The sequence below is a fragment of the Phacochoerus africanus genome, chromosome 8, assembly GCF_016906955.1.
Source record: "Phacochoerus africanus isolate WHEZ1 chromosome 8, ROS_Pafr_v1, whole genome shotgun sequence".
Lineage (NCBI taxonomy): Eukaryota > Metazoa > Chordata > Mammalia > Artiodactyla > Suidae > Phacochoerus > Phacochoerus africanus.
The window spans coordinates 160,760,934-160,773,009 of NC_062551.1; the positions used below are offsets into that span (position 1 = coordinate 160,760,934).

Sequence of the window (12,076 nt, forward strand, 5' to 3'; positions counted from 1 at the left end):
AGAGGAACTTCCTTTAAGATGAATTCTTTTCATGGTTTAGAAAGTTTTAGACTACTAAATGTAGCTCCAGTTTTATTCTTGAGTAAATGTTATTCCATTTTTTTGTGCCAGAATTTTTGCTTGCTAAAACCCTTGTGGATTCAGCTGCTAGGTTCTGAGTACATATTGGATATATCTTACAATTAATAGTATTTGCTATGGGTGAACTGTAGAAATTCCCTCTTCCTTGGAAACATTCCCACCTCTCCTGTCACAGGAGATACTTTTTTGCTTAATATATTTATATAGCTAGAGATTCAGAACTGAATTGATTCCTAATAAGGTTACTGTAATACTTGGAGTTTGACTTTCATCAGAGTGTTTTTTTGTTTTGTTTGCTTGTTAAAGGAATGAATTGTATGTCCACAGAAGAACGTAATAATTTTCAACTATTTTCCTTCATAACTATGTTCTTTAGTTTTGAAATCACGGTGGGTTTGACATTGCTGAAGATGACTCTTGTGTGTCTACTTACCAGAAGAAATGAAAGAGGGCTCTTTGTACTTTCTCATGTATTTCACACCGAAAGTGGAAGACACGGTGCTTGGAATGTTATATGTAGGCAGTTTGAAGGATATTCATTTTGTGTGTTTGATTTTTGTAGTTAGTTGAATGTAATCTAAAAACAGCTCTTACTTTGTCATTTACACCTTAACAGAGAAAAGAGCTACCAAAGTTTTTTTTTTTTTAGTATTTTATAATTATTTTTGAAGGGAGAAGAACCCAGACTCTGTTCTTTTTTTTTTTTTTTGTCTTTTTGCCTTTTCTTGAGCCGCTCCCACGGCATATGGAGGTTCCCAGGCTAGGGGTCGAATCGGAGCTGTGGCCACTGGCCTACACCACAGCAGAGTTAACGTCTGAGAGCAGACTTAAAGCTGTGGCACCCTCTGAAAAGGGTGGCTATAGCTGGTACTCTATGGGGCAGGTCCATGGCACCCACTCTAGGAAGTCTGCTCTAGGACAGGCCTGCCCAGAAGGGCCTCCTAATGACCACTGAAGGACGTAGGGTCTTTCTTAGTATTGGAGAAAAAAAGGAAAGAGCTTGAGAGGGGTTGAAGTTAGCAGAACTTTGAAGCTCAGCAGAGGAGCACTACCAGCTTGGCCCCAGACGTATAAGAAATCTTGCTCACCTAGTACTTGTACCTCTGACAGGATGCAGGGTCTTGTTTTGAAGTATTGAAAGAAGCTAGAAGCTAACTCTAATGTGTGGTTGATGCTGAAGCAAAGTCAGTGCCACTGTTATTGTGCCGTCACTGCTGGAGTGATGTTGATAGGAGCGGTGTGCAGACTGTAAGAGGAGAGTTTTGTGTGTATATACATGTGTTGCTGGTGTTCATGTTTCTGTTACTGGTCATAAACCCATGGTTGGTATTTACTAGTTTCTTTTTTCACTGTTTATTCTATATTCTTTCTGCAAGTGCCTCACATAGTCAAGGCTTTTTACTTGGTGGGACATCTCAAACATTCATTCTTGAAGAGTCAGAATCCTCAGTGGACCTTTCTTTAAAAAATTGGTTGTAGTTTCCCAGTAACTTTAAAAAAAAAAATTGGGGTATAATTGATTTACATTGGTGTGTTATTTTCAGGTGTATATTTCACAGTGATTCAGTTATATACACACAAATATTTTATATATATGTGTGTATACACACACACACATCTTTTTTAGATTCTTTCCCCTTAGAGATTATTACAAAATGTTGAGTATAATTCCCTGTGCTTTGTAGTTGGCCTTTTTTTTTTCCCTTGCATTTTTGCCATTTCTTGGACTTCTCCCTCGGCATATGGAGGTTCCCAGGCTAGGGGTCGAATCAGAGCTGTAGCTACCGGCCCGCACCAGAGCCAAAGCAACGCGGGATCTGAGCCGTGTCTGCAACCTACACCACAGCTCATGGCAACGCCAGATCCTTTGTCCACTTAGCAAGGCCAGGGATTGAACCTGCAACCTCATGGTTCCTAGTCGGATTTGTTAACCACTGAGCCATGTTGGGAACTCCTGTAGTTGGTCTTTGTTAATTATCTATTTTATATTTAGTAGTATGTATATGTTAATCCCTTCCTCCTAATTTATCCCTCCCCACCCCCCTTTGGTAACCATAAGTTTGCTTTCTATATCTTTGGATCTCTTGCCTTTTCTTTCTTTCTTTTTTTTTTTTTTTTTTTTTTTTTTTAGTTTTTTAGGGCCGCATCTGTAGCATATGGAAGTTCCCAGACTAGGGATCGAATTGGAACTGCAGCTTTCAGCCTACTCCACAGCCACAGAAATGCAGGATTCAAACCATATCTGCAGTCTTTGCCACAGCTCATGGCGATGCTGGATCCTTAACCCAGTGAGTGAGGCCAGGGATCAAACCTGCATCCTCATGGATACTAGTTAGATTAGTTTCTGCTGTGCCACAATGGGAGCTTCCTGTGGTTCTGTTTTGTAATTAGTAAGTTCATTTGTATGTGGTGTATATATATTTTAAGATTCCACATTTAAGCAATATCATAGGATATATATCTTTTTCTGTATGGCTTACTTCACTTGGTATGATAATCTCTAGATTCATCCATGTTATCGCAAATGGCATGATTTCATTCTTTTTCATGGTGAATATTCCATCTCCCCCCCCCCCGCCCTCCCCCCATATCTTTATTCATTGATCTGTTGATGGCCATTTAGATTGCTTCCATGTCTTGGCTATTCTAAATAGTGCTGCAGTAAACACTGGGGCATACATATCTTTTTGAATTATAGTTTTCTCCAGATATGTGTCCAAGGGTGGGGTTGCAGGATCATATGGTGACTATTTTTAGTTTTTAAAGGAGCCTCAGCCTCCATAGTGTTCTCCATAGTGGCTATACCAGTTTACATTCCCCCCAACAGTGTAGGATGGTTCTCCCATTAACTTAATTTTGGACATGCCCATTGCGTAGCAGCAACCTCATTTTTTCCCTTGGTAATAAGGACCAGCTAGTACCCCCTCCTTTGCTAGTTGATTGAATAATGTGAAGAGTACAGAATGGCCAAGTGGCATTCTTAAATTCTAATACAGTGGAAGTACTGTGAAAACTTTATATCCTATGATCTGTGAACCACCAGAACCCAAAGTTGTAGGAAGCAAAACTTTGGTAAGTTATTAGGCATGTTAAGTGCAAGCACAGCCACCAGTTAATTCCCATATCCATTTTTTTCTGACAGTATGAGAAATATCATTGTGTTTTGGTCATTGATATAAAGCATATATCATATCCTTTAAGTAGGAGCCCAGTCTTTGAGGATATTTTCTCTGCATCTACGCCTTGCCTATGTACACCGTTCCACTATTCCATGAAGCTGGCTGCTTCTGGATAACAGTATACATGAATGATACCAGTGCTGTACTTCTTTTGCTGTGAAATGAATTTCTTGGTTAGAACCAGTGTTGTGTGGGAAACCATAGATCAATAAGGTGATGCTGGCAGAAACACTGCTGTCAGGGAAGTCAATTTCATATCCAGAAAAGTATGTTTTTATGTGAGAACAGAATGCTTCCCTCCTCCGTGATAGAAATGATCTAATACCACATTCCTGAGAAATGGTACCATATTAGGGACTCCGTATTGGTCTCTGTTGTTTCAATTTAGGCACTCAGTAGTCTGCCTAGCCATGTTCAGATTTGGTGAGGGCAAGTTGATGTTGTTGTGCCTATGCCTAACCTCCATCCCTATTGTCATGGCCACCTTGTGCATTAATACACTGAGCAGTCCTGGAGTGGCAAGGGGAGAAAGCTGACTGACATCAACAGAACAATGTCATTTTATCCATATTGAGAGACTTTTTTTTAAGCAAATAGCTATAGACAACCTTCACACTGTAACATATATTCACATTTTGTGTCCATTCTAAATGTTCCATTTCTCTTCCCCAGACTTCCATGTCAGCCAGTTTTCTTTTTATTCTTTCCATGTCCTGATCAGCTGGCCACCCATTAACTATTGCCCATGATTCAATGTAGATTTGTATCTCAGGCTATTTCTCCTTCTAGATTAAGTGATCAACCTGTGGTACAACCTTAAGTTCTCTCCCACTGGGGATAACTATTTCTTTCACTATCTTTCAGGGATATCTTTGATTGGAGTTGTAATGTTTCAGCAGGCTATTTTTGGTTGGTATCAGCATATTATGCATAACCTTTTTTTCCTTTCCCGTCCAAGTTTTTTCTTCTCAGTTAACTTAGCGCTTATGCATTGATGGGTAGTACAAGATTCAACAAGCAGCCTTTTGCCGTGATATGCTTCTTTTCCCTGGCCCCCAGAAACTTCACCAAGGAGAAGGCCTCTGCTTTTTTGTGGTCTGTATCTCCTAATCAATAGCATGTACATATCTTACCAAAGAATCCAAGTACTTGCTACTTTTGCTCTTCAAGACCAATCTATATTGTCATCAGTATAATGTTGTTTTGTGGAATACCTGGGTGAACAAGATCTGTCCAGGCTAGGACTCCCTATTGTGGCTCAGTGGGTTAAAATCCTGATGTAGTGTCTGTAAGGATGTGGGTTTGATCCCTGGTTTCGCTCAGTGGGTTAAGAATCTGATGTTGCTGCGGGCTACACCTTGGATCTGGCGTTGCCTTGTCTGTGGCATGGGCCTCAACTACAGCTCAATTCTACCCCTAGCATGGGAACTTCCATATGCCACAGGTGCGTCCATAAAAAGAAAAAAAAAATCTGTCCAGGATAGATTATTATGACAAAGAGCAAGAGAGTTGGCATAATCTTGAGGAAAAGACAGTGAAGGTATATTGTTTACCTTACTGAGAGGAAGTGAAATGTTTGTCATGGTGATTGCAAATTAATACAGGGAAAAAAAAGTGTGTGCAAGATTAGTTCTCTTCTTACATAATAATCCTAGTTCCTTGGGTCAGGAAGTCAATATGAGATACCTATTGGGATCTGGGGAAAAAAGTGCAGGGTAGGTTGAACAGGTTCAATGAAGCTGTGAGTGGATTTAGGCCAAAACTTCCTTTACCATCATCATCTTCCACTTTTACATCCCCAAGAATATAAAGCATTTAGTAATTCCCTAAAGACCTGGATATTTTCCTTTTATCAGTTTATAAACCCCTAGTAAATGGCTACAGATCTCTTAGGAGAAGGCTTAGAGGAAAATTTACCATACTTATGTGTGGCTCTGTTGCACTTTTTATCTGTGAATCAACTCATATTTGGAAATGGAGTGACTGTGACTCTCCATTATAGTTATGGAAGTTAGGATATAGGCTGTCAGATCTAGGTTTCTGCTGTTTAGAGATCAAGTAATATTTTTCAACTGCCTTTTAAGTTTGTTCTTAGAAGTATTATGTTCAATTAAACAATACTAAAGATCTCTGCATATTAAAGTCTTCTGATTGCCACATTTTGTCTATTCTGTCCAGCAACATCATTGCTCCCCCCTTTTTCTTACTAAACTCTGCAGTTTGACCTCTGCACTTTGGGTCTCATCATGCCTATTAGGGAGTCTTTTTTTCAGAGGTATCATCTCCCTGTGTCATTTCCAACCAACAGAAAACAGCCACTACAGAGTTTTTCAAGAATGTAGATTCCCTTATTCTGACATATTTTTTTAATGCTATAGTGCAGAGTTCTTTGGGACCTCATGGATGATATAGTGAGAGAATGTGTATATATTCAGGTTGTACATGATAAATCCACTCTAGCGTTTGTATTTTCCTGAGCATCTGGATTTCTTCTATATTTTGTCAGGGAAGTTTGAGCATTTCATCTCCATTAAATGTAGATTCCTTTGGGACTTAAGTTTCATTCAGTCAACAAGGAAACTTAGAGGTACTTAGAGCTGCTTAAGCAAATATATTATATTTGGCCCTATCCAAACTTTTTTGGTCAAACTCATTTCCGATGCATTTTCACAACTATTCCCTAGGTTTTTGCTGATATAATTTATCAAAATCTTATAATTACTTTTGGATATAAACTCTCTTCTCTCAGTTAAGACTTGTGCTTGTTTTCTTGGAGCTTTCCTACATCTGACTTTAGAGCAGTAGGGAATGGTGGAGGTAGGTTTTGAGAATAGGCATCCCCTTTTAAGGCAACTGTCTCAGGTAAGAGTATTAATAGTTTTTAAGCAAGAGGAGGCTAACCTTAAATCATGGGAGGAGAAGCTGTTTTTGCTTTCAAAAGAGGCTCAGAGAAACTCCAGGAGGTCAATATTCTAGCCTTCATCTGAACTTACTCAGGTATCCCCCTTCTACATCTTAAGGTCTCACTCCTTCCAAAACTGGCCCTTAACTTTCATAACAGAGACTTAGAAAGTATGTATATTCAACTTTTACTATAAGTAAGCAAGCTGCAAAATTAAATTTTGAGTCTGATTCTTAGGAGGATGATACCTTGGTTATAAGAATTAAGAATTTGGAGTTCCTGTTGTGGCAGAAACAAATCCGACTAGGAGCCGTGAAGTTGCAGGTTCGATCCCTGGCCTTGCTCAGTGAGTTAAGGATCCAGCATTGCCATGAGCTGAGGTGTAGGTTGCAGACGCAGCTTTGCTGCAGCTGTGGCGTAGGCTGGCAGCTACAGCTCCAATTAGACCCCTAGCCTGGGAACCTCCACATGCCACGGGTATGGCCCTAAAAAGACAAAAAAGAAAAAAAAATTAAGAAACTATTTTTTAAAGTGCCGCTTAAGGAACTCTGACTTTATTACCATTAATTGAATCGGAAGTTAAAAACCCCAAGTGTGTCATTTTCTTCTGTAAGCTCTCCTTTAGAGTCACCAGCAGCCTGCTCTTAGTCGTTGTTGTCATTATATTACCACCATCATGGCCAGTCAGATAATCAGTGGTTACCTGAGGTACGTATTTCAATAGCGATAATTAATCATTCTGCCAGTGCATGTCTTGGATCATAGTAACCCATTTTCCATTGGCAGTACATTGAAGGCTAAGGCCGTAATCAAGCCAATTCCTGAATCCTGTGTTTCCTGGGACACCTCCATTATCAAGAAAATTAAACCACACTAGGGTATTTTAACAGAGGGAATTTAATGTAGACACACAGTTGTGGAAGAATTAAAGAGCGAAAAAGTAAAACTGAAGTAACCTCGACACAATAACTGCTTCAGGAAGTTACCATGCAAAGGTTCAAGAGGAGCTCTTTGGAGCTGAGGATCAGACCTCTGTGGAATGTGTACTGTTTAGCTGCTACCGGTATCTCAGAGACAATGTCAAGAAGTTGGTTATAAGAGTGCTGAGAAAAGCGGGAGACTGAAAGTACAGTGTGATGCTGATGGAAATCTGTGCAAAGAGAAAGAAGGAAGTTTTTTCTCCCTCCTAACTACTAATCTCTGCCTAGTATCCTCTACTTGACAGATCCTATCAGGAAACCAATATGCCAAAGGAAAAAGAAAAATTTTCAGAACCGTAGCCCTTGCATTACAGAATAAATTACACAAGGGTGCATTTGGAGTTAAGAAAACTGTAAGTCAGTGACCTAACTATTAACTTTAGCTGTTTTCCTTAGGTTCTGAGAAGTGTCAAAATTGAGATATGTGAAGTATCATTGCCCAGATTTTGTTTATGAATTCTTAGAAGCTCACTTTGGATTCCAGCAGTGACATTCTTCCTGCTTTAAACATGTTCTGTTTTCTTATATCTTCCTTCTCACATTACAGTCCTTGAATTTAACAAATGGGAGAAAGGATAGGTTTTTGTCTTTGGATCAGTGATTACTAGAGTGAACTCTGGTGAGATCTAAGCAAGTCACTTTCAGACTTTTTGATGATGACCTACAATGAGAAATACTTGGGATCCCAAACACACATAGTACACATATATTCCAGAATCAGAAGTTTTATGAAACAATGTTTGGTCCTATCCTTTCAAGTGAAACATACTGATAATTTCTATTCTTTCTATTCTATTCTATTCTATTCTATTCTATTCTATTCTATTCTATTCTATTCTATTCTATTCTATTCTCTCCCCTCCCCTCCCTTCTCCTCCCCTCTCCTCTCCTATCCTAAATGTATTTCTTACTCTAGTTTTTAAAAAACTTATCAGAACTAAATCAATTATGTAATCTATAATTTGCTAATGATCAAAGCAAATGTATGAATTAAGTGTAAATATTTTCTGTTTCTTAATTTTATAAACAATGCATAACTTGGCATGTTTTTGGTCATTGTTGATGTTTCTATTCAGGCCCCCAACTCATTATTTTTTCCTTAAATTCAGGATGAGAAGAAATATATTTTAAAACTGAGCTTGTTGTTCTGGTGGTGGAGGAAATTATACAATAATGATATTTAATAGGAGCATTCCTACTGAGGAGGAAAAAAACCAGTGAATATGTGTGTGTGTGTGTGTATATATATATTATATATATCCCCATATATTCATAAATTATGTCAGAAAAAAAACAAATTCTTTATAATTTTTCCTCTATTCATTAGCTTGTTATATATATGTGTACCTTTTATGTATAAAATCTTGAGCTCAGCAGATGGACCAGCCATTACTGTTCCATCGTAATTACTGATAGTGGTGGGGAGTTAGAACTAGTCTTAAATAGTACAGCATGCTCTGGGTTGAAATTCAATATGAGATATGAAGGCTAAATATAATTAGCTCAGAGAAATATTCTTTGGGGATGGGATGGGAAGGAAAATTTTTTCTTAGAAGGAATAGTTTATGTTCCCCCATGAAATGGGAAGAATCAAGTTAAGATAAGAAAGGAAAGGCTGTCTGGCTGTTAACACAGAGAGATGGAGCGAGATCCCTGGGACCCTAGTGGGTTAAGAATCTGAAGTAGTTACTGCTATGGTACAGGATCAGTCCCTGGCCCTGGAACTTCCACATGCCTCGGGCATGGCCAAAAAATAAACTGTGATTTCTTTGGAGTTCCCTGTAGATTCAGTGGGTTAAGGATTCGGTGTTGTCACTACTGTGACTCTGGTTTCTAGCTTGGGTAGCTGATTGGAGTAAATGGGAGAATTAGGCTTGGGGAAGCATAAGTGGTTTAAACTGACTATACTGAGTTTGAGGTTTGAGATCTTACTAAGTATGTACGGGCATTGTGTTAAGCTTTGCATACACATTATATGATTTACTCCTTACAAATGTAATTAATTTTCCCATTTTTCAAATGAGGTACCTATTAAGTGGACAGAGTCAGAATTTGGTTTTTATTTCTTAAGAAGGGAGAGACTCAGACATGTTTAAATGTTTTTGAGAAGACTCCAGAAGAGTAGGAGATGTTGAAGATCCTGGAAAGGAAAGGGATAACCATGATGTAAAGCTAATGAGAAGATGATTCTAGATTTTGCGTAGGTAGCATGACGTCTTCTCTGCATAAGAGAAGGAGAGTGCATATGTGGGTTAATTTGTGGATTTGATGTCAGAAAGGTAAGGGAATTTCTTCTTGGTGGCATCTATTTTCTCTGCCAAGTAGAAAAATGTATTTTAAGATTGAGGAGTGAGAGGGAGAGAGGAGGTTTAAGGATGGTTAAGTTTCGAAATAGTTTTGGTTGAAAGTAGAGTTAATCAATTAATGTCAGTGAGTGGGTTAAGAAGACACTTTGTAATTCACAGAGTTTAAAATGATGTTTTTGCCAACATTGTAACTACGTAAGGCAAAAATCGAGTTAAGTGACGTCCTGATAACTGCTAACAGACATAGAAAGGCAAGGATGGGAGGGAGAGTAATGTTGCTTTCAGTTGTCGGGAGAGATTTTGTGGAAGAATTAGAACTTAAGTTAGTCCTTGATGCACAGGTAGGTAAATCTGATATGAAAAACAACACAAACTGAATATAGAGAGGGTCCTAGTGGTAATCTGTGGTGATTTAGTTGATGATAATACTTCTTTTATGTCAATATTTCAGTGACTATGGAGGTGAGACCATACCAGGACCTGCATTTGACCCAGCAAGTCACCCAGCTCCAGCTCCTTCTCCCTCTTCTTCTTCGGTATTTCCACCTGTAATGCCGTCTAGGCAAATTGTAGAAAGACAACCTCGGATGCTGGACTTCAGGGTTGAGTACAGAGACAGAAATGTTGATGTGGTACTTGAAGACAGCTGTACTGTTGGTAAGGTTTTTCCTACCATATGGCCTTCACAGATAAACAATTTATTAGGTAAACATTATATTATTTTCATTTAAGTTCACTGGTAACAAACAAAAAGAGAAGAAAAGCAAATTGGAAGTGTTATTTTTATGTACAGATTATTGCATTCTAATTTTAAATACCATTTTGAGATTGAGGTAAGTTTGAGAATAATTTTTTCTTGTTCACATATGCAGAATGGGATGTGGTACTATTTTAGGACAGATACAAATCAAACATCTTGTAACTTAAAAAAATACCAAAATTATTAAATATGCTGATAACAGACTTTGTAGCTAAAGCTCTCTCATTTTTCATACTATGGTTAATGAGAAATCAGAAATAAGACACGTTTCCATCACCACTTCTCCCTACCAGCTGAATAAATGTTTCACTGCTGTCCTCTCGAAGGAAACTCAAAGTGTATGCTTGCCATTTTCAGACAGACTTTACCAAAATTCTGTAGAGAAAAACTATGTTGAACGCATTTGATTCAGATTATTTGATACATGTTTGTTGTAGAACGAAAAGTTGTGTTAGTTTCTATTTCAATATAGTTTTGCCTTAAATCTATATCCTGGATATATTTCTAAAATGTTGCCTTTTTCCTTTTTGGGGAGATCTTTTACTAGTTTTATTTAATTTTACTAATTGAGGTACATTCGAGAAAAGCAAGGCTGTTAAAAGAGTGATTGTTCCCAAACAATAATCAGATTGTTATTCCCTTATTTAAAACCATTTAGAAACTTTCCATTCTTTCTAGGATAAAATTCAAATGTTTTAACATGACCTGTAAGTCTCTGCTTTATCAGACCATGCCGCAACTCTAGTTTTCATCTGTTACCACTCTCTTTTACTCACCATGTCTAAGTTGTAATGGCCTCTTTCAGTTCTTTGAATAGGTTATTAGCACAGGGCCTTTGTACTTGTTCTTTTTTTTGCCTGGATTCCTCTCCTAGTCCAGCTTTTCTCCCCATGCCCCTCCCCATGCCCCCAAATATTCTCCTATATATACCACATACCTTTTTTTTTTTTTTTAAGTAAAAAACACATGAATGAGATATGACAGTATAGGCTTATTAACTGTAGATACATTTTTGTTTGGCAAATCTCTAGAACTTTTTCATCTTGCATAACTGAAATTCTGTGTCCACTGACAGCAACTCTCCATTTTCCACTCCTCCCGGCTCCTTGGCAGCCATCATTCTACTTTCTGCTTCTATGAGTTGAGTACTTTAAATACCTTATGTAAGTGGACTCAAGCAGCACTTGTCCTTCTGGCTTCTCTCAGTATCATATCCTCAAGTTTCATCCATGTCATAGCGTATTATGGTATAGGGTTTCCTTCCTTTTTTACAGCTGAGTAATATTCCATTGTATGTATATACCATATTTTCTTTATCCACTCATCTGTTAATAGACGTTTAGGTTGTTTCCACCTCTTGGCTATTGTGAATAATGCTGCAGTGAACATGGGATTGCAAATATCTTTTGATAAAAGAACTTTTCAGTTCTTTTGGATAAATACTCAGAAGTGGGATAGCTGAATCATGTGTTCTATTTTTAATTTTTTGAGGCACTTCCATACTCTTTTTCATAGTGGCTGCACCATTTATATTTCTGGTAATAGTGCACAAGGGGGCCAAATTTTCCACATCCTTGCCAACGCTTTTTATTTTCTGATTTTTTTTTTGTTTTTTTATAATGGCCATCTGAACATGTATGAGGTGATAACTCATGGTGGTTTTGATTGGCTTTTATGATGATTAGTGATGTTGAGCATCTTTTCTTCTACCTGTATGTCTTTGGAGAAAAGTCTATTCCAGTCCTTTGTCCATTTTTAAATTGGCTTATTTATTTTTTTGCTGTTGAATTGCAATATTTCTTTATTTATTTTGAATATAACCCCCTTCACAAATAGGAGGTTTGCAAATCTTTTCTCCCATTCTGTAG

At 37.9% G+C, this 12,076-nt stretch overlaps 1 protein-coding gene across 1 annotated transcript in view; it reads left to right on the forward strand.

Moving 5' to 3' along the window:
* FAF1 (Fas associated factor 1) overlaps positions 1-12,076 on the forward strand; it is a 428,908-nt gene that overhangs the window by 97,252 nt on the left and 319,580 nt on the right. The window contains exon 4 of the mRNA XM_047789144.1: positions 9,900-10,105. Within this exon, the coding sequence (XP_047645100.1) occupies positions 9,900-10,105 (206 nt within the window). The remainder of the gene's footprint in view (positions 1-9,899; positions 10,106-12,076) is intronic.